Source organism: Astyanax mexicanus, chromosome 8 (assembly GCF_023375975.1).
Source record: "Astyanax mexicanus isolate ESR-SI-001 chromosome 8, AstMex3_surface, whole genome shotgun sequence".
Taxonomy (NCBI): domain Eukaryota; kingdom Metazoa; phylum Chordata; class Actinopteri; order Characiformes; family Acestrorhamphidae; genus Astyanax; species Astyanax mexicanus.
The window spans coordinates 26,271,607-26,296,748 of NC_064415.1; the positions used below are offsets into that span (position 1 = coordinate 26,271,607).

The 25,142-nt window shown below is 34.9% G+C and overlaps 2 protein-coding genes across 2 annotated transcripts; one reads left to right on the forward strand and one right to left on the reverse strand.

Annotated features, from left to right (window-relative positions):
- Window positions 1-12,186: 12,186 nt before the first annotated feature.
- Window positions 12,187-18,475, reverse strand: phf23b (PHD finger protein 23b). The gene is made up of 5 exons (XM_007248145.3): window positions 17,913-18,475; window positions 15,831-15,859; window positions 15,613-15,705; window positions 14,842-15,457; window positions 12,187-13,754 (listed from the first exon to the last, which is right to left on the reverse strand). Exons 1-5 carry the CDS (start codon window positions 17,938-17,940, stop codon window positions 13,561-13,563), a joined length of 960 nt encoding a protein of 319 aa, XP_007248207.2. The 5' UTR covers window positions 17,941-18,475; the 3' UTR covers window positions 12,187-13,560.
- A 1,374-nt stretch (window positions 18,476-19,849) lies between these two features.
- On the forward strand, window positions 19,850-24,496 carry elp5 (elongator acetyltransferase complex subunit 5). The gene is made up of 8 exons (XM_007248146.4): window positions 19,850-20,203; window positions 20,498-20,558; window positions 21,567-21,647; window positions 22,529-22,740; window positions 23,401-23,576; window positions 23,694-23,786; window positions 23,887-23,987; window positions 24,224-24,496. Exons 1-8 carry the CDS (start codon window positions 20,149-20,151, stop codon window positions 24,330-24,332), a joined length of 888 nt encoding a protein of 295 aa, XP_007248208.2. The 5' UTR covers window positions 19,850-20,148; the 3' UTR covers window positions 24,333-24,496.
- Window positions 24,497-25,142: the final 646 nt, after the last annotated feature.

The window sequence follows — 25,142 nt, forward strand, 5'->3', positions numbered from 1 at the left end:
CTATCTGTTTTTTGTTTGTTTGTTAAAAAGATGGTAGAGTCTACCAGTTTCTCTTGTTTAATTGATGGTAGACTATCAGTTTTTTGTTTGTTTATAGGACATTAGACTCTATCTGTTTCTCTAGTTTAAAAGATGGCATGACTATCTGTTTTTTTCTGTTTTAAAAGAGGGTAGACTCTACCTGTTTCTCTGGCTTAAGTGATGGAAAACTCTACCTGTTTCTCTGAATTAAATGATGGTACACTATTTCTTTTTCTGGTTTAAAGGGCAGTAAGCTCTATCTGTTTATCTGTCTTAAAAGAAGGTAGATGATCTGTTCCTCTGGTTTAAAGGATGGTAGACTATCTTTTTTCCGGTTTAAGGGATGGTAGATTTTCTGTTTTGCTCAGCTCAGCTAAACTATTAATGAGGAGACAGGCCACTGACCGCTGTGTGAATATGAAATCTCTTAACACCTATAATGGAGCCGGTTCAAGGATAAAGTTCAGGAGAAACAGCCAATCAGCTTGCTGGATTTGCGGAGCAAGCTGGAGAGTGGGGACTTATTGTAAGCTATAATGAACCACAATTCATTTAGTTAGCTAGAAGCTGGATGTTGTGGATAGCCAGAATTAAGTACAATACTTTCTGTAGTTTAAAGCAGTTTCTTAACCTTGGTCTCTGCCCTAAAATTGTATGTTTTCCACCGGATCCAACTGATCAGCTAATAAACAATCCTTTACTGAGTGTACCTGTTGAAACCCCTTTGTCCCCTATGGACCATAAATCAATCTTTATGTATATCCAGGAGTGTATTAGACACATCATACCACCACTTACTTTATTAAGTGCCTTTAAACAGAGAAAGCTCTAGAATATACATAATAGAGTAAATATGCAGTAGAATAAGCAAGAACAGGATTGAGAAACACTGTTCATTGAGAACAGATTGAGAAACTTCTGTTCATTTGTTGTTCAGAGTCAGACCACAGTAAGACCACATGTCCTGAGTAAATAGAGGAATTCCAGACAAATCCAACTTCTTTTTCTTTTCTTTTGTTTTCTGTAATTGTATGTTTTGCGCAACTATACAGCCACCTATTCAAACGTTTTAAAAGTAGTTCATTTTAATAGGTGATTTGCAAACGTTGCAAAATTAATTTATTTTAATAGTTCAGGGTCATTGTTAGGGTTTGTTAAAGTTTGTTCTAATCTTAATTATTGTTTATTTTGCAGGAGGAAATGTGGAGAGGACTGAAATGATCAAAAGAAAAACAAGTTAGAAGAAGCAAGACTATGTAAAAACATACAGGATATATCAGTAATTCAATTAGTATCATTAATCATTTGAAAGTTTACAATATATAGACAGCTCATTTATATAACTGATAAATGAGCTGTCTATATATTGTAAACTTCCAAATGATGAATGATTTTTTTTAATCTTTATTTATTTATTTATTTTTTGTTAGTTTGTTTGTTTGTTTTTTTGTTTTATGTTGTTTTGTGTCACTACATTTTTTAATATACATACATATATTTATATATTTTTCTAGTGATTGTTTAAATGCAAGACACAGGATGTGATTTTTTCTTTTCCTCTTTTCTTTATTATCTGTTCTTTATGTTTTTTTTTTTTTCAAAAACTGAAATAAACTAAACTAAACTAAAAGTATTAATTGTGTAGGCCCCTTTGGACTAATATTATTAATATTTATTTCAATCAATCAATTTGTTTTAGTGTGTCATAAAAGGTAGAATAATAATTTAGAAACAAGTGACTTGTTTACATTATTAGATTGTTACATAAATTTCCATTGTTGATATATTGTTTTGCATACTTTTTATTGAGGAATGAATTTACTGAATATATCTGGTCCATGTCCTTTAGTAAAAGCTCATGATACTATTCTTAGGTCACCAACAGTCATTTCGCAAAAAAATATATAACTAAACATTACAGTGTTAAACAATATATATTGGGATAATTATAGTAAAAAAAAGTATGTATAATTAATTAGACTGAGCCTCAGATCTTTACATATCCAGGCAATGCCCCTGCTAGACTCTACTTGGTCCTCTGGTTTAAAGAAGAGTAGACTCTGTCTTTTTTTTCTGGTTAAAGGACAGTAGACTCTATCTGTTTCTCTAGTTTAAAAGACAGTAGCCTCTATCTGTTTCTATGGTTTAAAGATTTTAGGCTCTTTCTGGTTGTCTGGTTTCTCTGGCATAAAAGATAGTAGACTCTTCCTTTTTTCTGATGTAATAGTCTTTGCTATGATTCTTAAAAGTCCAGGTCCAATTATGGGTAAATGCATTCTGATTAGTACAAATAAGAAGATATCTTTTGAGATCGTTTTTAAATACTAGTAATGTGCACAAAAATATGCCATCCCGGCAAAATGCCTATAGACAGAATGGCTTTATAGATCTGTAGATTTGATTTAAGTACACATTTCAAATCTGTAAAAGGATATTACAGAGTTCTGTACAGAGACTTTTAACTAGTAAAATCTGTTTTCTACATAGGCCGTTGTTTTTGAAACAACAAATATAGTAAATTAAGAACAGGCTGCTTTGAATGTATTATGTTTATTTTTATATATATATGGACTGTACATTCACATACACTTATAATACACATATCACAAATCTTTAGCAGTATTTAGGTATTTATTTAGGCTCCTTACAACCTCTTAAACATTAAGAACAGTTTATTTCTTCATTGTGTTCCTATTAAACAGTGAATTGCTTTTGTAGATTTTGTAAATTGATTCAACTGCCACAAAATGCAAGACAGTTTAGTGAAGTGTAATAAAGAGTCCAGTGAAATTAAGTAGCAATCTTGACAGTGTTTACACATAACACACAGGAATAAAAACAGACATAATTTACTTAAGCTTAAACTGATTTAAATAATAGGTTAAAAAAGATTAACTACAGAACATTAAAAGTAGCTGAGACAAATTTCAATCTAAATCATTTAAATCTTAACTTAAATGAGTCTGAGATATTGCACTGAGAAAAAAAGCCATTTTATTTAACTGCTAAAAATCACTGTTTTTACAAACAAGTAACGTAGGTAGTGAATATGCTAATATAAAAAAAAGGTTATAAGTTATAAATACTCAAAGATAAAACCTCAATAATATTTTGAAGAGTACATTTTACGGTAACTGTAGTACAGCAAAAGGGGGGAGGGTATATGGTGGGCTTGAAATTTTTCAGCAAGAGTACTTTTTAATTATTTGAGAAGTGCACTTTGGTTTTCTCATGAAGTTTTAAGCTCTGAGATTCTTGGGCTGTTTCATTGCTGCTGAACCTATTCTCTCCTCTCTGGCAGTCTGATGTTTGCTTTCAAGAATTTTCTGATATTTAAATAATTCATTCCTCTCTGTACCAGTGAAATGCTTCACACATGATCAATTAGAGAAGTTAGAGAGACTTTTAGGTATTTATTCAGGTACTACTGCATGAAATACAAGTGCACCAACACTCCATAGCTTACTGAATCTTCCTGAACTATTGGCCTTTATTGTAACCCTACCCTACATTTTCTTTTTCAATTTGACACTCTCTCTTTCTGTCTTAATTCTTTTTCCTGTTCTAAATTACATTGCAAAAAAGAGAAAACAAATACCTAAAAGAACACATTTCATGTGCATGTGGCTGCTGATTGTTGGGACATCGTTTAAAAAATATTTGGGTAGTATTTTTATTTAAGCTTTCAAATGTTCCCCCTGGGCTTTCCTAATAATTGCTGCGAAGAAGCCATAGCCATTAGAAACTAATTCAGGTCTAAGGTTATTGGTAAACGTTATATAAAATAGTAGTTTGAGATCTCAAATTTGTATCTTTTTATTTATGTACAATACAAAAATAATGCACTAATGCAAATAATGCAATTTAAAACAATTGGAATATAATGTCCATGTCTTATCTTAATGACTTCTGGAGATCAGTTCATTTTCTACTCACTTTACTATTCACAGAAACCGAGAGGCTGAGGGGCACCCAGACTTTTGCATGCCACTGTATTGATACGTTTTTATTACGCACACTCGCAATTCATACTTTAACTACAGTAAAATCTTTACAGTAGATATCTTGATATATTAAGAAATTATGTAATATAGTTAGGTAGTCCTTCATGTATTTGTGAAAATATGAGTGTTATTTAATTGGCAGTTAAGATCCCTTTAAAATGCATTAAAACAAAAATGATATATTTACATTTGATGTAATTCAGTTTGTCTTAAGTTACTAATGTGTGTACTTTAGAGACTTCCTGTTTCCCTGAGGAAAAGCCCACATCCATCAGCATGAGGAAAGCAAAAGAACTAAAAGCAGTAATGAGGCTGCTTAAACAATGGGTACAAAAATAAATGGGGCTTTAAAAATACCAATATTACTAATCTGCGAGGAAAAAGGACACGGTCCCATCTCATCCCACAGTGATGAAAGATAGTGAGATGAAGGACAGTGAGAGTCGGGTATAATCCGCAGTTTGCAGACAAGCCAAGAATGAAATGGCCATCAGTGCAATTTTTTAAACCATTTATTTGTAATTATTTTGAATTGTTAAGCCGAAGCAGTATGAGACTATCCACCTGCATGTTTTAGGAGATAAAAAATATAATAAAATCAAAGAAATATTAATGTAGTAAAAAGTAAAGGTTTTTTGTTTGTGTGTAAAACCAGTCTGTGTTAGAGCACAGATATGTTTCTGATTTCCCCCCAAGCCCTCAGTCAAAGCATACATTCATTTAGATTCATCACCAGCAACAGATTAAGTGTCTTAAGTGTTAATATTATTTTCTATTACTGCTACAATATTATTAGCAAATTCATTCTTACTATCCCAGAAAGAATGGCAACTTTATAGAGAGTTTTATAAATATATTTTTTTAAGAATGTTTTTAAGTGGATGGTACTGTGAATGCATTATATTTCAATATATTATTGAGCTATTGGTCCATTTATCATGAAATTATGACTCAAGAAATGATCAAATGTCAGATTTAAATGATCAACATTTTATCAAAATGGCAAAAAATGTAAACTAAAATCAACTAAAAGTTTTTTGGACAGCAAGGATTTACGTTATTTGGATAACAGTATTGGGTCCACCTGCTTAATCATTGTTTCGTCCAAAACCAAGGAGATTATCTTGCTTTTTGTTAGAGTTACTATAGAAAAACTATCTCCGCTGTTCAGAAATGGATTTTCACTAAATGTTGGAGTATTGTGGAGTTGGGAAAATGAAATACTGTACAGTTTGTGTTCTGTCAAAAATGTCTTTATTGAAAAGCAGGGCAAATACTTAAATGTGATGATGATCTCTTCAAGAACAAACAGTAATAAACTGCACTGATCAGCTAAACTATGGAAATATATTACAGATGGATTTGGAAATCCATGGTGACTCAGCAGTTGACCTGATTTTATACAGAACTTTTGAAATCCATGTACTTTGCAATACTCAATTGTAAAACAATACTATGGGAAATTGAAAAAAATTATTTAGATACAAAATAATAAAAATACTGAGAGTATTGAAAGTAAGAATACTTGCACACAAGAGTTGCACACAATTTTTATGACATTTATTTCATGACATTTACACTGTGAATACCCATCTTCTACTCCCAAATGTTTAGTCTAATGTTTACTTATTAATTTAATCCATACCACTGTACATTTTGTTTGTTTAATATATTTAGTATTAGTGTTAGCTAGTTCTGTCTGATTTTTGTACTTGTGAACTTTACTGTTAGAGTTTAGGACAGGTCTGTCTTATTTGTTAGTCTGTCTTAGGTATGAGCGTTAGTCATGTCTTGTCATGTCATCCCAGCGGGATGGTGAGAAACATAATTTCAATTACTTTGTATGCCTAGTACATGTGAAGAATTGACAATAAATTCACCTTTGAATTTGACTTCGAACTGCAGTTACCATACCTTGAAAAAGTATTCATACCCCTTCAATTTTTCAACATTTTATTTCATTGCACCCACAAACTTAAATGCATTTTATTAGAATTTCATGTGAGACACCAAAACAGAGTAACAAGTAATAGTGAAGTGAAAAGAAAAGGATTTATTGCTTTTTTGCCCTTTTGTCTTTGCAATATAGCCAACTTATTGTCAGAGTAGTTAGAGAGGGTCTGTAAATAGCAATTTTCAATTCAAAAACAGATAGAAAACTGGAACAAATAATTTTCGAACAAATGACCTTCATTTAAACATATGAAATATTTGTTTTAGTTCATTTTTAAACATTAATTTAATGGATTAATTATAGATAGACTTTAAACATTCATTTATATCTTTTTTATACTAAGTCAATAGTTTCCATATTATTATTATTTTTTCAATGACTTCACACTAGATGCTACACCATTGTTATGAAGATTTAGCTTTAATGGTATGATGGATGATTCATTCTGGTTTGCTAATGCCTCTCTGATTATGATTTCAGAGCTATTGTTTGGATTGCTATCACTCTAGAGTCTTAGTGCTTCACAGCTTAGTTCTAGAGGGCTTTATACCCCTATAGAGGACATTTTGCGTGGGTTATTCAGACTTTATAGGCTGTTGTGCAGCTATTCCAGAGTGTCTGATTCTAGCATATTGAATGATATTCATATGAATGATGAATAAGTATCCAGATTTTATTACAATAAAGTGAAAACTCAATGTTGAAGAGTTTCAGTGAACCCAAGACATGCCTTAGCGACAGCTGTTCTATATTTATCTCTGCTGATCACTCCGGGTACTTATAGGGCAGAGATCTGAGGGTGGAGTGGGGGGGTTGGCTGGTGGTAGCAATGATCATGCACACGCGCACACTCAGACTTTTCTCTTTTTTCTGCCTTTTTTTTTGGAGAGGGGTACTAATTAGAGTAATTGGCGCCAACTTAACTGGGCTCAGACTGTGTTGACAGACTCCAGGGCGGGCTTGTGGAGCATGTGTAGTACAGAGAGTTTATTTACACCATTCTTTATCTGTCAGCGGCCTCTCAGTGTTTGGTGGTCCAGGAGGCCAGAAATAGCATTAATTAGGATAGGGCGGGAAAAGAGGAAGAGTGAAAACGTGTCGGACGGCTGGTAGGCCATCCACGAGGCCTCGTCTCTTTCTCACTGTGTGTACTCCATGCCATCCCCTGTGGACAAGCAGAGTTAGATGAGAAGCCACCGATGAAATTGCAGAGACAAGGTTATCAGATTGCCTTTCTGACCACACACAGAGACCACAACCCACTACACATCCCTGCAGATCCCTGATTTCTTTCAGAACTTTCAGTGAAAGTTACTATTACCTAATAAATATGCAGCAGTAGTAGACAAGTTCTTTTTAAGGAAATCTCCATGCTTTCAGAATGTTAAAAAATTGTTATCAATTTAGCCTGTGCACTGAAAAAACAATTTTTATAATTTTTTTTTAATATAAATCATTTAACTAAACTCAGTCATCATTTTGCTTTTTAAGTTAAAATTTTAAGTTCATTCAACTCATTCAAGTTATCATTTCAATTTGAAAATATACTTGTAAATATATAACAATTTTAACTTAACTAAATCAAAGCTGGAAGATAACTTGAATCAGTTAAGTGTATTCAACTTAACTAAGTTTTGTTCACAAAATAATAGTTAAATTAACTCAACGTTTTTTTTTTTTCCAAGTATTGTGGGCTTAAGAAATTCTTTTTATTTAAAAATATTATATATATAGGTATTCTCAAAATATTTAGCATATTTTTAAAGACCTGACAGCATAATTCTCTAAACTCATTTTATTGAGTTGTACTGGTCGGTAAGTTCACTCAACTTGATAATATTAGTTCTCCTGACTAAAACACAATCACATTTGAGAGTGTAAACAAATATATATGTATATATATTTATTCTTCAAATATTTAGCATATTTTCTAAAGATGCCAATACTGACAGCATAATACTGCAGCAACAAAAAAGTGAATAAAGGTAACTTGCCTTTACACCCTACAACACTAAAGCCTAGCAATTACCACATATATTACTCTAATGCATGCCTAGGATAAGGTAGCTTTGGGCAACAGACAACACAAAGATGGTAAGTAAGAGAGAGACCACACGCATTATGCATATACAGTATATAAGAGCCAGGAGCCTATAGGAAAGCTGTATGAAACAACACTGTAGAAAGAGCATTGACACATGCAGTAAACTAAAGTTTGTTTGAAATCACATTTTTTCATTGGCTCAACAAGCATTTTTGGGTTTTCAGGTTCTCTGAACTCATTTTATTGAGTTGTACTGACCCAACTAAAACATAAAATAACTTTTTAAAGTGATTCGAATTTAGGTGCCCTAAGCCTGAAGCATTTCACCAATTGTCATTGGGAACTGTCAGCTGAGTTTTAGACATGTTTTGACTCTCTTTAAACCTTGTACTAACAATTACCAACCATGGGCTTTTCTAAAGTATATGTTAGCATGTGAGCTACTCAGCCATGGAATCTCATTCCTTAAAGCTCCCTACTCTCTTAAGCAAATCTGAAGGCCACACGAAGTTAAAGTTTGAATATCTGTAGTAATTGACTCAATCACTTGTTATTTTACATTGATAGTGTGACTTGCTGCTATTCGAAGATGCTTTCTCTTTGTTATCATATCACTGACAGTTGGCTGTGGAATATTTAGTAGTGAGGAAATTTCACGGCTGGATTTGTTCCACAGGTGGCATCCTATCACAGGATAATGACCCAAAATACACAGCTAAAAATACCCATTCTGAAGTGGCCTTCTATGAGTCCTGACCTAAATCTTATTGAGCATCTTTGGAAGGACCTGAAACATGCTGTCTGAAAAAGGCCCTTCAAACCTGAGAAAACTACAGCAGTTTGCTCATCAGGGGTGCGACAAAATACCTGCGGAGAGGTGCAGAAGTCTTATTGACAGTTAGAGAAATCGTTTGATTGCAGTGACTGCCTCAAAATATTGAGTTAAAGGTAACATTATCATTTGTGTCCAGGCCTGTTTTATTTGTATATATTTTTTAAAATAATTCTGTTGAAGCGTGGTTAAAAAGCAAAGACTGACTTTCATTTGTTCATTTTTTATAGCTTTTTATTTATTATTAATTTGTCAGATTTAAGTTTTTTCTGTAACCATTTTGGGTTTTTAGTATTAGTATTGATAATCTGACAGGAAATGTGTTAATTAATATATATAATTTTGATATTATATAATAAAATATGTAAAATATTTGTGTGTTGTTTTTAACATTTATATTTTTAATTCTACAATTTATTGAATATAAAACAACAAAAAAGTGATAAGAAGTGATATTAAACTGTCCAGCTGTACATTTTACAGTATTGCACTGTAAAATGATTGATAGGTAAAAACATTATTTACATTAAAACTTGAACTTTCTTGGACTATAATTGTAACCACTGGCAGGTAGTAACACTTCTACTAATTTGGTGCTTTAAAGAAAGTAACCTTTCTGCAACAAGCTGAATTTTCTCTGTTAATTTACTGTTAAATTGAAGGTAGTTGATATTTTAGGCTGCTTGGTAACATCATTTGCTTATATTTTACATAATGTGTAAAGCATTTAGCAATATACAGTATATTTTTGCTAAATTCAAATTTAAAGTAAAATTATTGTGTGAAGTAATTGATATAACAAAAACGTAATTTAAATTAATTTACAATTTTGGTACAACAAATTTTAAGGCAACCATATTTTTTAATGGTTTAAGTAAATTCAATGTATCCAGGCTTACACTGTAATATTCAAACTAAATTGAATGATAAGTGCTAGTTATTACAGGAATAATTACATTATAAATTATTATAAAAAAGGTAATCAATAATACTTTCTGTGTATTTGCTTCCTCCTATAATTATTTAAGAGTTTGTTCCACAAACTATTTTAAACAATCAGAGCCAACATCAATACAATAAGCTTAGGAAAAATCCTAATTAATAAAATATTCACATTTATTAAAACCTTTTTACAATATTAAAGGGGGAAATGATTATTAAATAAAGATCTACTCATTGTTTTATTAATGCAGTTTATATGTCTACCAGAAGTACTTGTTTTATTTAATGTTTTTTACGATTGTGGGCACAGGACTTTTTTCAGGCACTTGTTGACCTCTTTACCTTCTCCACCCAGTTCCATCTGGATTAAAACAAAAGTGTAAACAGTTTTCTCCAGCACATTCTCGCATTGGCTTGTTCTTCTTGAACTCTAGGAAGGATGAAGTCACACACTCAACCCCCAACCCCCCCACACCTACCCCTTCACCTCCACCCCATAATGACCCTTCCATCCTCTGCACATATAAACCCACCCCAACTTCACCTCTACAAAAACCAGAAGACTTGGAGAACAGCATCACAAACTAACCAAAGGACTCTCTGAGCAGATTCACCCAGCTGAAGACAAGATCTGAAGAAGAAGACGAAGAAGAAGAAGATACTGAGAAGGTAAAAAGGACAATGCATGGTTTAGTCTTTCTTAGAAAGAAACTGTAGATTTAATTTCCAATAATTTGCGGAATAATATGTAAGGCATTTTGAATTGCTTTATTTTTGAATGTTTAATAAATAGTAAATGCACATTGTTGCTAGATGTCTATAAATAAATAATTGCACTTGTAAAAACAAAGGTACCAGAAAGAACTTTATAAGTGATGCCATTAAAGAACCAATTATAGTTTTACTTTTTTTTTTTGGAAAAGAAATAGGACAATGTTACCATAAACGTTCTTCACACGTCTCTTTACATGTTACATATGTTTTTTGGAGAACTAAAAGATAGTCTTCTATGACATTACTACAAAAAAAAGCATTATTAGCATTATTTAGAAGGAATCATTTATTGGTTAATTTTATTTTTATTAATATGAATATGAAGAATGTATGAGTGTTCTTTCAATAACATTATTAATAGACTTGTGGTGTTTCCACTGTGTGTTCTCCCAGATGGTGTCCCACAAGTATCTGCTGCCTGGTTTTGCTCTTTGCTTCTTAGTAGATGAGCTGTATGCATTCCTGCTACCAGACAGACTGCGGTTGGCCAGAGTAAGTGTATCTGGAAATGTTTGTTTGATAATAATTGTGTAATAATTTCTTTTAAATAAATGTTTAATATTGCAGAGTGAATGGAACACGAATTTTAGCCATACTGAACTTACAATATTAAAGATACATTTTAGGTACTCCACGTTTGAGCCTTTAATGTGCAACACTAATTTCCTAACTAAGAATTAAATTGTACTTGTCTTGTTCTAATGTATTCTCCTTCTTTTTAGAACACCCACAGACTCAGCCGGGACGTGTCTCCTCACCTCTCTGAACTCACTGACCTGGCTGAGTTCATGCCAGACAACGGTGGTGAAATGACACAGGACTGGGACCCCAAACCTGCGAAATCCTTCACTGCCCACACTTCACCTGTAGAACACATTCCACCACCCCCGAAACCTCAACACCGCAACAACAAAGACAAGAGGTGAGTTTTTATTAAGTAGAAATATGTATATTCGGATTCTTACAATGTTGAGTCACCAGTTATTATGTTTATCTGTATAGATCTTCAGATATGCAAACTAACATATACATTTTTTTGCCAGCAGGGCGAGGGTTACTGTTCCCCTTGACCGCATTGGTAACTCCTACCTGTCCAGCAGAAACAGAAAGGTAAACTTTTAAATCTAAGTTAACTTGAAAGTCATGTTTAATATTAAGAACCACACACTACAAGAGACATGTCAACTTCATATTTACTTAAATTAACTTATTAACTCTTTATTATATCCTTCACAGGAGGAACCTGAGGAAAACCTGGCCTATTTTAACGAGTGATTAACTACGGACGTCCATACATCAACTGGATTTACAGACGCAGACAAAGCCTAGTCTTGAACTAACTAACAGCACCAGTGGGAATTTTCAGTTAAAAAGTCTTTAAGTGCCTATTAGGCTAAACTTGTATCCAGAAAACAAACTGTTTGTAGCATTGCGTGTGTGTATTTTGTGAGTGTTTTAACCTGTTATTTTGTTGTATGCATCATTGTCTTATTTATTACTATTTAATATCGCCCTCTAGTGGTCGGCAAACTGACAGACACTTGTGTACTCGTGTGCCCATGCTAAATAAAGAGTTTTTGAAAGCAGAACAAATGACTTGCGAAACCATTTCTGATAGGATCCCCAATAAAGAAAAGGTTTTATTTCTTCAGGTACAGTTAAAGAAAACATCAGATGCCAAAAATATAACATTTGCTTGGCTTTTCTCTTCGCTTTCATATATGTACAGTTCTCAAAGGATATGATATTTACAGAGTAAAATAGGAGAGGTGGGGGTGAGAGTCTACCTTTTGGGGATTTCAAGAGACCCCCACCTCACCAACCAACCAAAGAGAAAGCAAACGCCAGAAAGGGGGGTGGGAATGCCACAACATTTGCAGCATAAACTCTTCTGTACACAACAAAAAGAGAGCAGTTCTTCAAGCTACTTCCTAATAACAGCTTGTCATGGAAGTTACCCAATGCCTAATGGTGTGGGTGCAATCTTAACCAGTTCTCAGACAAGATATTATTAAAAGCTCATTTAGCTTTTTTAACAATAAATGAACAAATTGTAATTACAACTATTAACTTTGTGTTAACGGAGCTTTAACAACCATTGGGCTGCTGCAAAGCTCCTGCCATACACCATCCACTCGAAAGTCTCACAAAATTTAAACTTTCTTTGAAAAGTAAATCAAAATGAAATATTTAACGCACAACGTTAAACTGCTCACTCTATGCAGGAGAATGGGGAGTGGAGAAAGATAAATATTCCAATTTGAAAGATAACTGGTTGAATGAAGCCCATGAAAGAAGAAACAAAAGACAAAAAGAAAAAGAAACAGAAAAAAACAGTAGAATTGAGTGTCTGAAATTAGCTTGATAAAACAAATTTAACAAATAACATTCTCTGTATTGAGCACAGAGTGAGAACTGGAGTTGACAGCTAAGTGCTAGTTAATGAAAGGATTGCCATGGTGCTGCTGAAAAATCATACACAGACAAAAAAGCGCCAGTAACCTACAGACATTTACGTAATGCCTAGCGTTAATATCTCGCAATGCATATCGAAATTATTTTAAACAGATTTAAAACTATATTGAGACCAAACATTCATACTAATAGTGATGAAGTAAATAAAGTAATAACCTGTACATGGATAGTTTCTACATGTGGACAGGCAAAACTCACTGTTTACCTTCTTTACGCTCTGTTATTAGGAGACTGTTATAAATAAAAGTTGTCTGTTTTAATGTGTCAATCAGACTGTAGTATGCAAAGCTGCTTAAAAAGTTTTCCTGTGAACATGGAGGAATTAATCTGTTGATTTGAATATTTATGATTGTCAAATATGTAAATAATTCTTTGACGTGTGGAAGGGACACAAACCAGCAACACTGACTGCAGAAAAAAACTCTTCCTCAAAAACAGTGTGTTGTTCTCACATGGGATAAAAAAGGTGAAGGACGGGAACATTCAGGGCTTTCTTTCAGAGTGGGCATTTTCTCTAAGGGTCTTTTTTATGGCTCAACCGTCGTGCATCCCTGCATTTGTGGCAGTAGAAGATGTCGGGTACGTTGGACTTCTTGATTTTCGCACAGGAGAGATGCACCCATATGCTGCAGTGGTTGCACTCGATCATCGGCCGTCCAGCGAAGGGTTTCCCACAGTAGCAGGTGATCAAGTCCCACGAGTCGTCACCTATGGGTTAAACAGGATGGGTGTCAATACACAACATACCAACAATATTTACATCATAAACCACAAATATCTAACCAAATAAATTGCAGTCTATAAATAATTACGTAATGACATTTTATACTTGTACCTCTGCAGAGTGGACATCGACAATCAAACTTTAAATTAAAGTACACCTAAATATCTGCAGTTAAAATATATTAGTCAAAGCAAAGAGGTATTAAAAACTTTCAAAATACTATTTACTTAGTCATTTGTAATATAATACACTACAGAAAAAGCACACATGTACAACATTTGTGGGTCTTGTAGTGAATATGTTTATGCCTCCAAAATGTAAAGCGCAAACATTAAGTCTGTGCATCTGTTTGACACAAAACCAGACAGACGTCTGCGGAGCAGGCATGGCTTTTTTTGCTGAGTTCATGTTTTGGACATGTCAGCTGTATTATGGCACCCCCTAGTGACAAAGCTCCTCCTGAATTAAAACGCTGTCCCAAAGCAGCCTATTGCGCAATACTGTCAAGGTTGGGGCAATTATTGTTGGAGGAGAACAAGTCTGACCCCTCCACATAACAGCCATCAAGCTATCAAAATTACTAAACAAACCGAGAACCACAACCTGTACCCGTCTGTGTGTGAGGCTGGGAAACAGGTCAGAACTTGCCAACAACCAAAATAAGCCTATAAAGTTCTGTAATAAAAAGTTATAGAGTGAAGAGTTTAACCTTGAACTTTAATGGCAAAAGAAAATTATGTGAAGGCAAAATGTGCAATGTTGCTCACTGGCCAAACTGGTCACTCAAACTGGCATTTCAATCTCTGAGCACCCTGAAACCAGCAAAACATTACCAGGTACCATATACCTAGCATATGGACTACAGACGTTTAAATTCAACCATATATGTAAAGAACATTATTGAATATTGATAAATGTTTATTTTTAGTCCCTCTGGATTGAACAGTTCATAAAACTTTGTATGTTTAATTTGTAAAGTTTAAGTGATTTCAAAGTTTACATAAACACTATAAAACTTTAAGTCTCTGTTTTCATCCATTTCCATCAACCAAAAAAAGGAAAGTCCCTCACCTGACTCCACCATGATATCTTCATCCGCTATCCATGTCTCCCCTTCACTGGAGCTCAAATCTGCCTCTCTTGTTGCCTCCTCCCTCTCAGCCTTTACCAAGCTGGATTCCTGGTCCTGCAGCTCAAGCACCGGCAGTGTTCCCCGGTCTGAATGCTCCTCTCCCTGGCCAAGGCCAGTCTCAGAGTCTGTTTCACTGGGTGCAGAGTTCTTAAGCTTCTTAAGGGCTTTGGGCTGCTTGGGGTTTTTGCTGCGTTTGATCCTGGCGCGCTTCTCGCCGCCACTACTGCTGCTATCTCCTGCACCTGAGCCAAGAGAAAGTCGCTTCAGCTTCTTGTCCTTCTTACGTTCAGCTTTGTTGGCTGTCTGACCCTTGTAAAAGGGGTCCTTTAGTCTCATTTTGTCCAGCAGCGTGCTGTCAGAGGGCAGGCGACGCATGCTCTTGACGCCCTTGTTGGCGCGGGCTTTGCGCACAAAGGTGTGAATGGTGTGGAGGTCTGAGTTGCCGTCTCCCCAGTCTGCAGCCATATTCGAGCTGGCACCACCTCCTACCCCACTTTCACCTGAGGCACCAGAGCTGTGCGGAGAACTGGAGGAGGCCGGAGACCATGGTCTTTCCTGTAAATGGGGGGGAAAAAAAATAATAAATTCAACACATGGAAATAAATGGAGTGGACAAACTTAATTAAAAAAAAAAAAAAAAAAAGATAAATTCAGGAAAAAGCCTGAAGTTGAAATGTAAAAAAGTGCCATGTTGTATTACTGAGACTCACCTCTTTTGGAGAAGGGATGTAGCCAGCATAGGCCAAAACAAAACTACAGAACTTGTTGAAGTCCTCCACTGTTCTCTTCCTTCTCTCAGGTGGCTGAAAATGACAAAAACACCTCCAGTTACTAATACTTCCACAATTATCAAAAACAGAGTCTTTTCAGAGTCGTGTCATGTATGCACAGCCTTTGAGAAGAGTTTAGGACATTTGGTCAAACTTACCAGGGGCTCTGTTTTGCACTTGAATGAATCTGTCAAAAAAAAAAGCAAAAGGCTCAGAGGATTAGATGAATATATCCATTGGCTCGTTTAATTATCATTAAATAAAGACAGATATATTATCCATAATCTACATTAGCTACATTTTAGCTGTGTTATCAGGTAGCTAGAAAGGAGTTTTCAGGCTAACGCTTACAAAAGCAGGTCTGGTAACGTACTCGCAGCGGTTCAGGAGACCATTTTAGCGAGTCCAGCTCACGTTGCTTACTCGAGTCTCCGACGACTTAGCTAGTAGTTAACTAACAGCTACAATTTCGTGGGTTTAACTTAAAATACGGTAACTGTAGCTTAACTAGTCTACCTGAGAGATATTTATAAAGAGTTATGAGCGCCACAAACCGCGGTATTTTCGACGGCGGACAGGCGGAGACGGGCAGCTTTAATCGAGTTAGCGCTAGCTAGTGGTGCTCGCGCGATAGGTTAAGCTAACCTAGCTAGTACAGTCACTACGAAGAAACTCAACAGCCGTTATTCGGGTTAGCGACTAAACTGCGATGTGTTTAGAGATGAAGTGGAAACAAAACCGAGCAAAATAAGCAGAATTGTGTGTGTTTAGTGACAAACCGCGGCACACAAAGACACTTCTCCGTGTTAGCGGGCTAGCGCAGCGGCTAGCTAGCGTTAACTGTTACAGTAGCGCGCTAAGCTCTGCTAGCCTAAGGAAGCTAACAACTAGCCATCGTTCACAAAATCCAGCCCAGGCTTTAGAGCATACTGCTGGGCAGCTATGCTGCTAAAGCTTGCATATTGCAAAACAGCTGGAACAAAAGCTATGGAGCCTTAAAAAAATATTTGAATCTACATTTTGTAGAATTTAATTAACTTAAAAATGACCTGACATTTGGTACACTACACATATTAGGTGGCGTAATTCTTACATTTAAGTGCTGACAGGATTTGTTGTGTTCTGAGCTCGTGTAGATGGGTGAAAAAGTAAATGCATAAAAAAATCAGATGCACAAATTTCGTATAATTTAATTCCAACCGATCTGCTGGATGTTTCTAGTTCGGCCTATATTTGTATTTCTGACTGAATTTATGGATCTGAATACTGAAATGTATTATTAACAAGTTAAAAACACAAAATTTTGTAAAAAATTCCAGTGTATGAATCCCAAGTTCATGCACAATTACGTATTTTAAGTTTATTCAAAAACAAAAAAAACTAATTATAACACAAAATGCAGATTGAATGCTTAGGTAAGCTTTTATGCTTGAAAAAAGACTGGGCTGGATTTTTACTTTCCGGACCCGGATTTGCCACCATTGCGGTTGGCTCGCTACGCCTCGCCCTGTGATCACCACCTGTTTGAGAGGGCATCAAGTTTAGTGGATAAAAACGACACTAGGTGTGTTTTGCAGCGATATTAAACAACGTTACTTTAAAAGGAAAGCATGATCAGTAGCTTCTGTTTAACAGATCCGCTTTTTCTTCCTAAGCGTAGAAAAAAGCAAAGACAGCCGCGGTAAGCAGCTCGCTAACTAGCTAACTCCTGTAGTTAGCTAGCTTAAGTGTTACGTTAACGTTATTACGGTGGCATATTGTTGTTTTGAAAGTGAGTAAAATTTTAATTAAAAGTTCCCAGTTTGTCTGTTGGGTTAGCTAACGCTCGCTAGCTATGCTTGGTGGGGAATCATCAAAGACAACAACGTTAGCGCGACAGATCGAGATTAATCAACGTTAACACCAGCTAGCCAGAGACTGAGAGAGCTAATAAGTTAGCTAACCTAGCTAGTTTAGCTAGTGTTGGCTAATAGCTGTAACTAAAGACCAAGATAACAAAGTTGTTTAGTCAGCTAATGTTAGTTTAAAAAGATGTTCTAAACCACAACGTGCCAACTAATCATTATTCAGGCAGATTTTAGCTGAATATTTAGCTAGTTAATGCTATAGTTAGCCAGCCTAGCTGTGGGGTTTAGTCTGATTCCAACTACTAAGTGGCCAATAATAGCCGGCTAGCTAACAGACCGATGACTGGTGCACTATGGAGCCAAATAATTTCGCATTGAAATCTGCTTTCTTACCCTGGTGCTCAGACATTATCTCAAGCATTGTCTCCTCGGCTACGAGGTCCTCTCAGCTTCGTTGGCACTTTTTGTCGCCTCTTCACCGGCTTTGGGCGCAAATCCCTAGCCGGCGACGTGCGGACCAGCTAACGTTAGCTGACCAGCTAAAGCTAGCTCACACTTTCTCCACACAGAAGAAAAACGGACGATTGTTACTCGTCCCTCGTGTCACAAAAGTCTATCTTTTCCTTCTCCGTGTCTTCTATTGTCCAAAAACGTGCTGTTTTAACTTTACGATTCGCGAGATAATTTTTTCCGTCACGGCGTTGCATAAATAATCCTGGCAGTCAAGACAGTTTTGATCAACTACTTAATGCCAGGCAATCCGAATCAGCGACTCTTCTGGAGACCGTAGATTAACCATGGTGTCTGTATCCATCGTTTGTCGAAATGATCGGATTATCAAGCGATTTTCTTTTCCAATAAATCTGGAGAAGAGCGAGCAAAGTTCTTCGAAATACGACTGCGTGTCGTCCTCACCGCGCCTCAACCAGCCCGTCCGTGTCAACTGATTTCTCATCCCGCACACACTGCAGGAGCGCGGCGCGCCCTAGCGGCCAGACCGTGCACAGCCAAAGCTCCCACAAAGAATCATGGGAACTGTAGTCCGATTTCCAGAAGTCGTGTAGTCTTTGCGTAGTTAGGTAAAAAAAATCACCAACTATTATAAAAATACTGTCGTGGATTAAACGTTTTTCTACTAGGACGGCGTGTTAGGGCCACTCAAAAATACATAAAAATATAACAACTTTGTTCTCAAAATATTTTTACTTTATTTAATAGTCAGATTTAAATTGGTAATAGTACGACTTTATTCTCGAAATATTACAGATTTATTCCCGAAATGCCATACTGTAATTAGATATAAATAGATAGATAAAAATAGATTAGATAAAAATATTAGGACTTTACTATCAAAATATTATTATTATTATTATTATTATTATTATTATTATTATTATTATTATTATTATTATTATTATTATTATTATTATTATTTTTCCTCACTCTAGATGGCCAGCAGGTAACTCTCCTGAATAAAAAATACATATGACACAATGTATATATTTATATACACGCTGATAGACGTTAGTTACTCAGTACGTTTTTAGGACTTACGTTTTAAGATTTATTTTATGTGTTGTGTTTGAAGTTATGTTTTAAGCAGTGACCTACATACATGGACTACATCCATGTAGAAAGCGCCATGCTGCGCTTAAAAGTGCTAAGCTAAGATTCACTCCTCCTTATCCCCTAAACTTATATTATGTAAATGAGCTGATAAATAGGAGGAGTTAACTGAGTGTGTTACGCCCAGTCGAGATACACACAAAGTTAAAACTCACCCGTTCTCTGTTTCTATAAGATTTTTATTGTTTATTATACATATAAGAAACGATAACATATTGTCCTATAATAATTAGTTACAGTCTATATAAATAAATCAGTGTAATTGTAATATTAAATGTATGTATTTTTATTTATTATTTGCAAAAGAAAGTAGAGTCAATATGAGTACTTATTAAAAAGTATAAAAGCCTTAAAGAGGCTTGTAAAAAGTACTTTCCCTCAAGAAAGAAGCAGGAAAGGACATTTTTAGAAGTTTTAAGTTGTTTCTTGAAGCTAATGAGGCTATTATTAATTATTGGTTGATGTGGTAGGCAGTTGTAAAATTGAACCTGACATAAAAACTGAAGATTTTAAAATAAACATCTAATAAATAAAATCAATCTGTTATGCCTAACGTTACATACACTTAAAAACCTACAGATACAAAAGCAGACATTATTTTAGATCGTTTTTATTTTATATGTCAAAACAAACATCAGCTATGTTCTGTACAAAATTTCTGGACAAATGTTCATAATATTTTGTTTTAAACACTTTTAAATGGTAATAATGAGTGATAATACAGCGAGTAAGCGAGTGTACAACTGTATAGCTACAGCAGGTGGCGGTATTTACTATGTTCTCAGTAATGCTACAGTATGACTGAAGAAGAGCAGAAGGCTAAGCTAACTAGCGCACATGGCTGAACATTTGATATTCTAACCTACACATTGAAGTTTAGCATCTTTCCGCTATATTACACCCGGTAATCTAAGAGTGGAGAGTTAATAGAGCAGACTAATATTTAGTCTGTCAACACTGTTCTTCCTATCACGTGGACTGAGAGACTGAGCTCGACTTGGAGATGTTGACAGAAGTGTTACAGGGATCAGATTCAGGAGGAATCGTTATTATTCGAGGTAACTTAGTTTAAGTCTGTGCTCTAAACCACACATTTATGGCAGGTCAGCGTTGAGTCGTTTTTCTTGAAGCAAATATTTAACACTGCACTCTTTTTAATCCCTGTTACTGATGTTTTCATCATAAACTAATGATACAGTGACCAAACTGAGCAGAAAACTTGGCAACTATTTATGATCTTTGAAACGGCTGTGTAAAATATGACTATGAAAAGTTGACATGCTGACATTTGTTTTCGTTGTTACTTACATTGCTTAAAACAGCTGACTTAAATTGTGTGTATTCTCCATCAGACACCTCCTCTTATTCTGGACGTGACCTGCTTAAGTATTGCATAAATTGTGCTTTAAAAAGGTATGTAATGGTTTTCACATATAGCTGTAAATACTGTCTCTCCAGATTTATATTAATTAAGTTTAATAGGTCAAATGTCTTATGATAAAACATATTCGGGAATATATTGATACTGGCACTTCTTTAATATAATAGAATATTTAAATATGTCATGATGAAGTGAACCCTGTTTACATATTTATTTGTTTAAGTGTCATTAGCATGTTTTGCTGCTTATTGCATCTTAGTCATTTTCTTGTTAGGCTGTAGAGGTAGCGGGAGGGTTACTTAAACTGATATTCTTGCAGAGGTACACTCAAAACAGAGAACTGAAAATCACTGGCAAGATGGTGGCAAAAGTGACCAAAGAAACCCACAATTCTTTTTTATGATATAAACTATATGGGATAAGTAATAAAATCCACTATATTACTATAGTGTAATGTGTGGTTTCAATGTTGTATGGCCCTTTTTTATAATAAGCATAAAAGAATTGATTAGTAGTTTGTCTCAGTAGTAAGCTAACTAGCTAACTTTCCCATTCCTCCTTTAAAAGCCTTTAAGGTGAAACAGAAAAATAAAATAAAAGCTAATTTCAGCTCCCCATCACTGTGAATTCAGGAATAGACGATAATAGTAAAATCCTGCACCACCTGCCCCCTTTTTGAAGACATACGATGCCCTAAAGCTAACTAGTTAACCACCCGCTAGGTTGCTGAACTCAACGCTCCACTGCTATATATCTCAAACGGTTTCTTGAAGGGTTGAACCAATTCTAAGGGGGAGGATTTCACTTATTCCCCTTGTAGCTCTGTTTCAAGGGAAAGGGTTACACTCAAAACAATGGGTAGGGGTAAAAAAAGAGAAAAAGGAATGGGCCTAAATCATATAATTTGTAGTGCCAAAACATACAAACAGAACTATACACTTTTTCCCCTTGCTAAACATTCATGGCATGGCCTGAACTGTGAATGTTTATTTATAAATATATATATATGTTTGACTGTCTGTTTTTTTGTTGGATTTTAGGGAAGAGGATGTCCATGTGTTGGGCTTTGAAGTTCCTGAACAAGAATTGAGATCAGAATTGGACAGTAATAACAAACACTTGTAAGTATGGAAAATATGATCCTTACACTAAAAAAATCGAATTCATCTTCATATCAAAAATCTTCATATTGTTGGTGGGAGTAAAAAAGTACAACCAACACTTTGAGCCCTGAGTTGAATAACCATGTGTTTCATTAACCCCTTTAGTTCCTAACCCAGGTCACTGGTCTTTTCCTTTGAAAACAGTCAGTCAGTCTGCTTTGCCTTTCATGTGTTAATCGATTAGTAATACTTACGGTATAATAAAAATTACAACGCATGAGGGTTTGATACCCTAATTTTTGAAGTAAGTAAATGCAGTGCTGTACTTAAGTCTTACTTCTAATAAAAGAAGCAGAAGTGCTATTTGGTGAAATTCAGAAAAAATGGACTATGCATGTGTACACTAAATTGATAACTGTATTTCAGCCAGATAATTTCTTCTTTTAGATTATAATTTTATCATTAATTTAACAGACAGGTTGTAAAATACTCAGTAATAAATGTTGTATTAATAGGCTCTTTAGAAGGCTGCAATTGTGGTGTTTGTCAGCACTATTTTTTATTTTTATTTTTTTAAATAAGATATGCAAGTTATCACGTGCACATTTAAAAATCATAATAATTTAACTTATTTCTACTTCTAAATGAGATATTTTCCCTCAGGATTTTTTATGCAGACTTTTTGTGGCGGTGAATGAATTGCTAGTGGAATGTTTAAATTATGGGGAAAAAAATCAGGCAGTGGCAGATTTCACAGACAACTCTCCAGTAAAACTGCAACAATGAATTTTTTTATGAATGATCAAGATTACATTATGTATTGATAGTGTATACTTTGTTGTTCTTTTATGTCAAGCTTTTACAAAATACCAGTAAGATGTTGTCTTATGTGCCAATAGGTTTCACTTTCACAATGCTTATTCTGACCCTTTGGGCTGGAGGAAGCAGTCCTCGTTTACAGTGGAGCAGTTCAGTGCTGAAAACATTACACGGTTGGTTCGTGAGACAAAACATGCTAAAGCCTCAGTTCTCGTCATTGACTCATTGTCTTGGATTGAAAGGCATCATAATCCTGTTGCCATTTGTCAGCAACTTCACAAGCTCAAAAAAGGTTTGTCATTTTAAAAACTGAACTTATTTGCTTATTTTGGAATTATTTCTAAAATGTAATCTGTAGCAATGTCAACAAAAGTGTTCTGCTTTCATGTGAAAGCAAAAAGGCAATCAAAAGTTGACTCTAAATTAATTATACCCTCACCCCTTAATTGGAAGCTCCCTTCACAGCACAGAGGGTGACCTTCATATGAAGTGAAGTGGAGGGTTAGTAAGGAGAGAATGGTTTGGAAAAGGCCTTTTTACTTGGATTAGTAGAGGAAAAACTTTCCAAAAACTTTTTAGTTTTAGCTAAAAAAATATTACTTTTGTGTGGCTGTTTTGAATGGAAATGATGTCTTTGACATCTTCAAATAAATTAAAATTAATAATATACCTCTGTAATATTAACAGCTGGGAGGAGGATAATGTTGTATTGGAAGAGTTGGAAGATGTGGCAATCTTAAGGCAGTGTATAAATTAGCACATTTAATTTGATAATGACAATTACCAGCACTTTATAGTAAAACCACATTGGTTGACAGTATTGTTATCTTGTTAGCCTAGAAAATATATATCAATTACAAAACTGCTATTAAATTCCATACATGATACATACTGTATTTCGGATAGGCTACTCACTGTCTGAATTTTAACAAATAAATTCTGTGACCACCAGGTGGCGCTATTAGGACGATTTGTTGTCTCCTGCACATGGATCTTCATCAGCAGGGAATTGTTGAAAGTATATGCCACTTAGCCAATACTGTAATCACGGTGACAGCTGTGAATAATGCACTGTATGCTGAGGCCAAAACAACTCACCGTAAAAAATCTGGAAAGGTTATGCAAGAGGTAAATAATTAGTTGTTCCTAAAACGTTTTGGAGGTTTAGTAATTATTGCATTTGCTGCCAGCAGTCATTAGTCTTTTGAAAGCTGATGTGAAAAGCTTTCCTGTTTTTCTGGATAGGAGGAGTTTTTCACGGTGATGGAAAATTTATCACTGTCTATAGAGAAAAGGCCCAGCCAGTCTGGACATGCACAGGTGCACTCAGATGCAAAGGTAAACCTTTTCCGTTTTTTTCTCTTATGCTTTTTAGTGTTCATCCACCCACACTTGGAGGTGAAATACATGTTTTTATTGTTGTTTTTTACGTCTGCAGGTGGATCCGGCGTCAAACTTGACCTTTAATCTTCGCTTGTCTGAAGTGGAGAGGGAAGCAAAGGAAAAAGTTGCTCTACCCTTTGTCTTCAGCCAAGAAAAGTAAGTATTATTTAATTTGTCACCACAATAATAATAATCTTGCTGTCATTAGATATTTTAAACACATTTTAATTGGTTAGGGTCAAGTATTTTGGCTTTTACTGTGAATGTAATATAGAAGAAGGTTAATTGCTTTATATGGTTCTCAAATTCATACTTCATTGCGGGAGCAAAAAGAGAATTGATTCACTGTCAATGTTAAAATAAAGTTTGAGACATTTTTTTTGCTGCTTTAGGAAATCTGCTCTGTTGAAGAAAGGTCAGGGTTCTGGAAGGATTATATATGAACCTGACGCCAATGATGACTTTGATGAAGAAGACCCAGATGATGACCTTGACATCTAAAAGTAAAAAAGTTGATTACAGGCCCATCTGCCTGCGGAGAAAAAAAATGCTAAAACTGTTTACTGGAGTTTTAGGGTACTCGGATTTGCTTATTGCAAAGTAATGATATGTAAAAGTGGTCCTGAATGTAAAGGATATTAAAGTATCAATTATTTCTTGCTTAATTTTTTAGTATTCTTGACACAGCTTCAATGATCTGTTCATGCAGTTTATTACTATATTTATTTTTTTTACAGAAAGATTAAATGTATATACTGTAAATATAGTTTTGGTATTTTACTTTACTGTGTCATTCTACAAGCAGTTTCTTTGAATATAAATGTGCACAAACTTTCACAACCGCTAAAAGCACTGGGATCATTTGGAGTCATTGCTGCTTTAAGATGATACTGCATTTCCTCAAATAACCCAGAGTCACTGCTGACTGAAGACCGTAGTCATCTGACAGTAACTGAAAATGCATGACAAACTAACAGTGTTCTCTTAGAAAATCTGTGTAAACTAATTTTTTGTACAAGTTACATTTGCACATGAAAGTTATATTTAAATGGAAGTAAATTAGAACATTTTAAGTGAAGTAAGTAGAATTGTTTTATCCTATATTTGTGTGGAATAATTTGATTCAGTTTAGTTAACTATAATAATTAGAAAATGTGTCAACAAAAAATTGTCACAACATTGTCACAACTGTCTCAAAATGTAGCACATTAATAGAAAATTAACTCATATATTCAACGTTGGAATATAATTCCTCCTACTTAATGCTGTGGCACATAGAACTATGGATGGAACAATGAAATATATGGTGAA

Bases quoted from the DNA above. Each gene is read 5' to 3' on its own strand.
- phf23b (XM_007248145.3), bottom strand. From the start codon at position 17,940: ATGCTTGAGATAATGTCTGAGCACCAGG. The intron at 15,860-17,912 runs GTAAGAAAGCAG...TTTTTTTGACAG, and splicing joins GATAATGTCTGAGCACCAGG to ATTCATTCAAGTGCAAAACA. The intron at 15,458-15,612 runs GTGAGTCTCAGT...CCCCATTTACAG, and splicing joins ACATCCCTTCTCCAAAAGAG to GAAAGACCATGGTCTCCGGC.
- elp5 (XM_007248146.4), top strand. From the start codon at position 20,149: ATGTTGACAGAAGTGTTACAGGGATCAGATTCAGGAGGAATCGTTATT. The intron at 22,741-23,400 runs GTTTGTCATTTT...TGTGACCACCAG, and splicing joins ACTTCACAAGCTCAAAAAAG to GTGGCGCTATTAGGACGATT. The intron at 23,988-24,223 runs GTAAGTATTATT...TTGCTGCTTTAG, and splicing joins TTTGTCTTCAGCCAAGAAAA to GAAATCTGCTCTGTTGAAGA.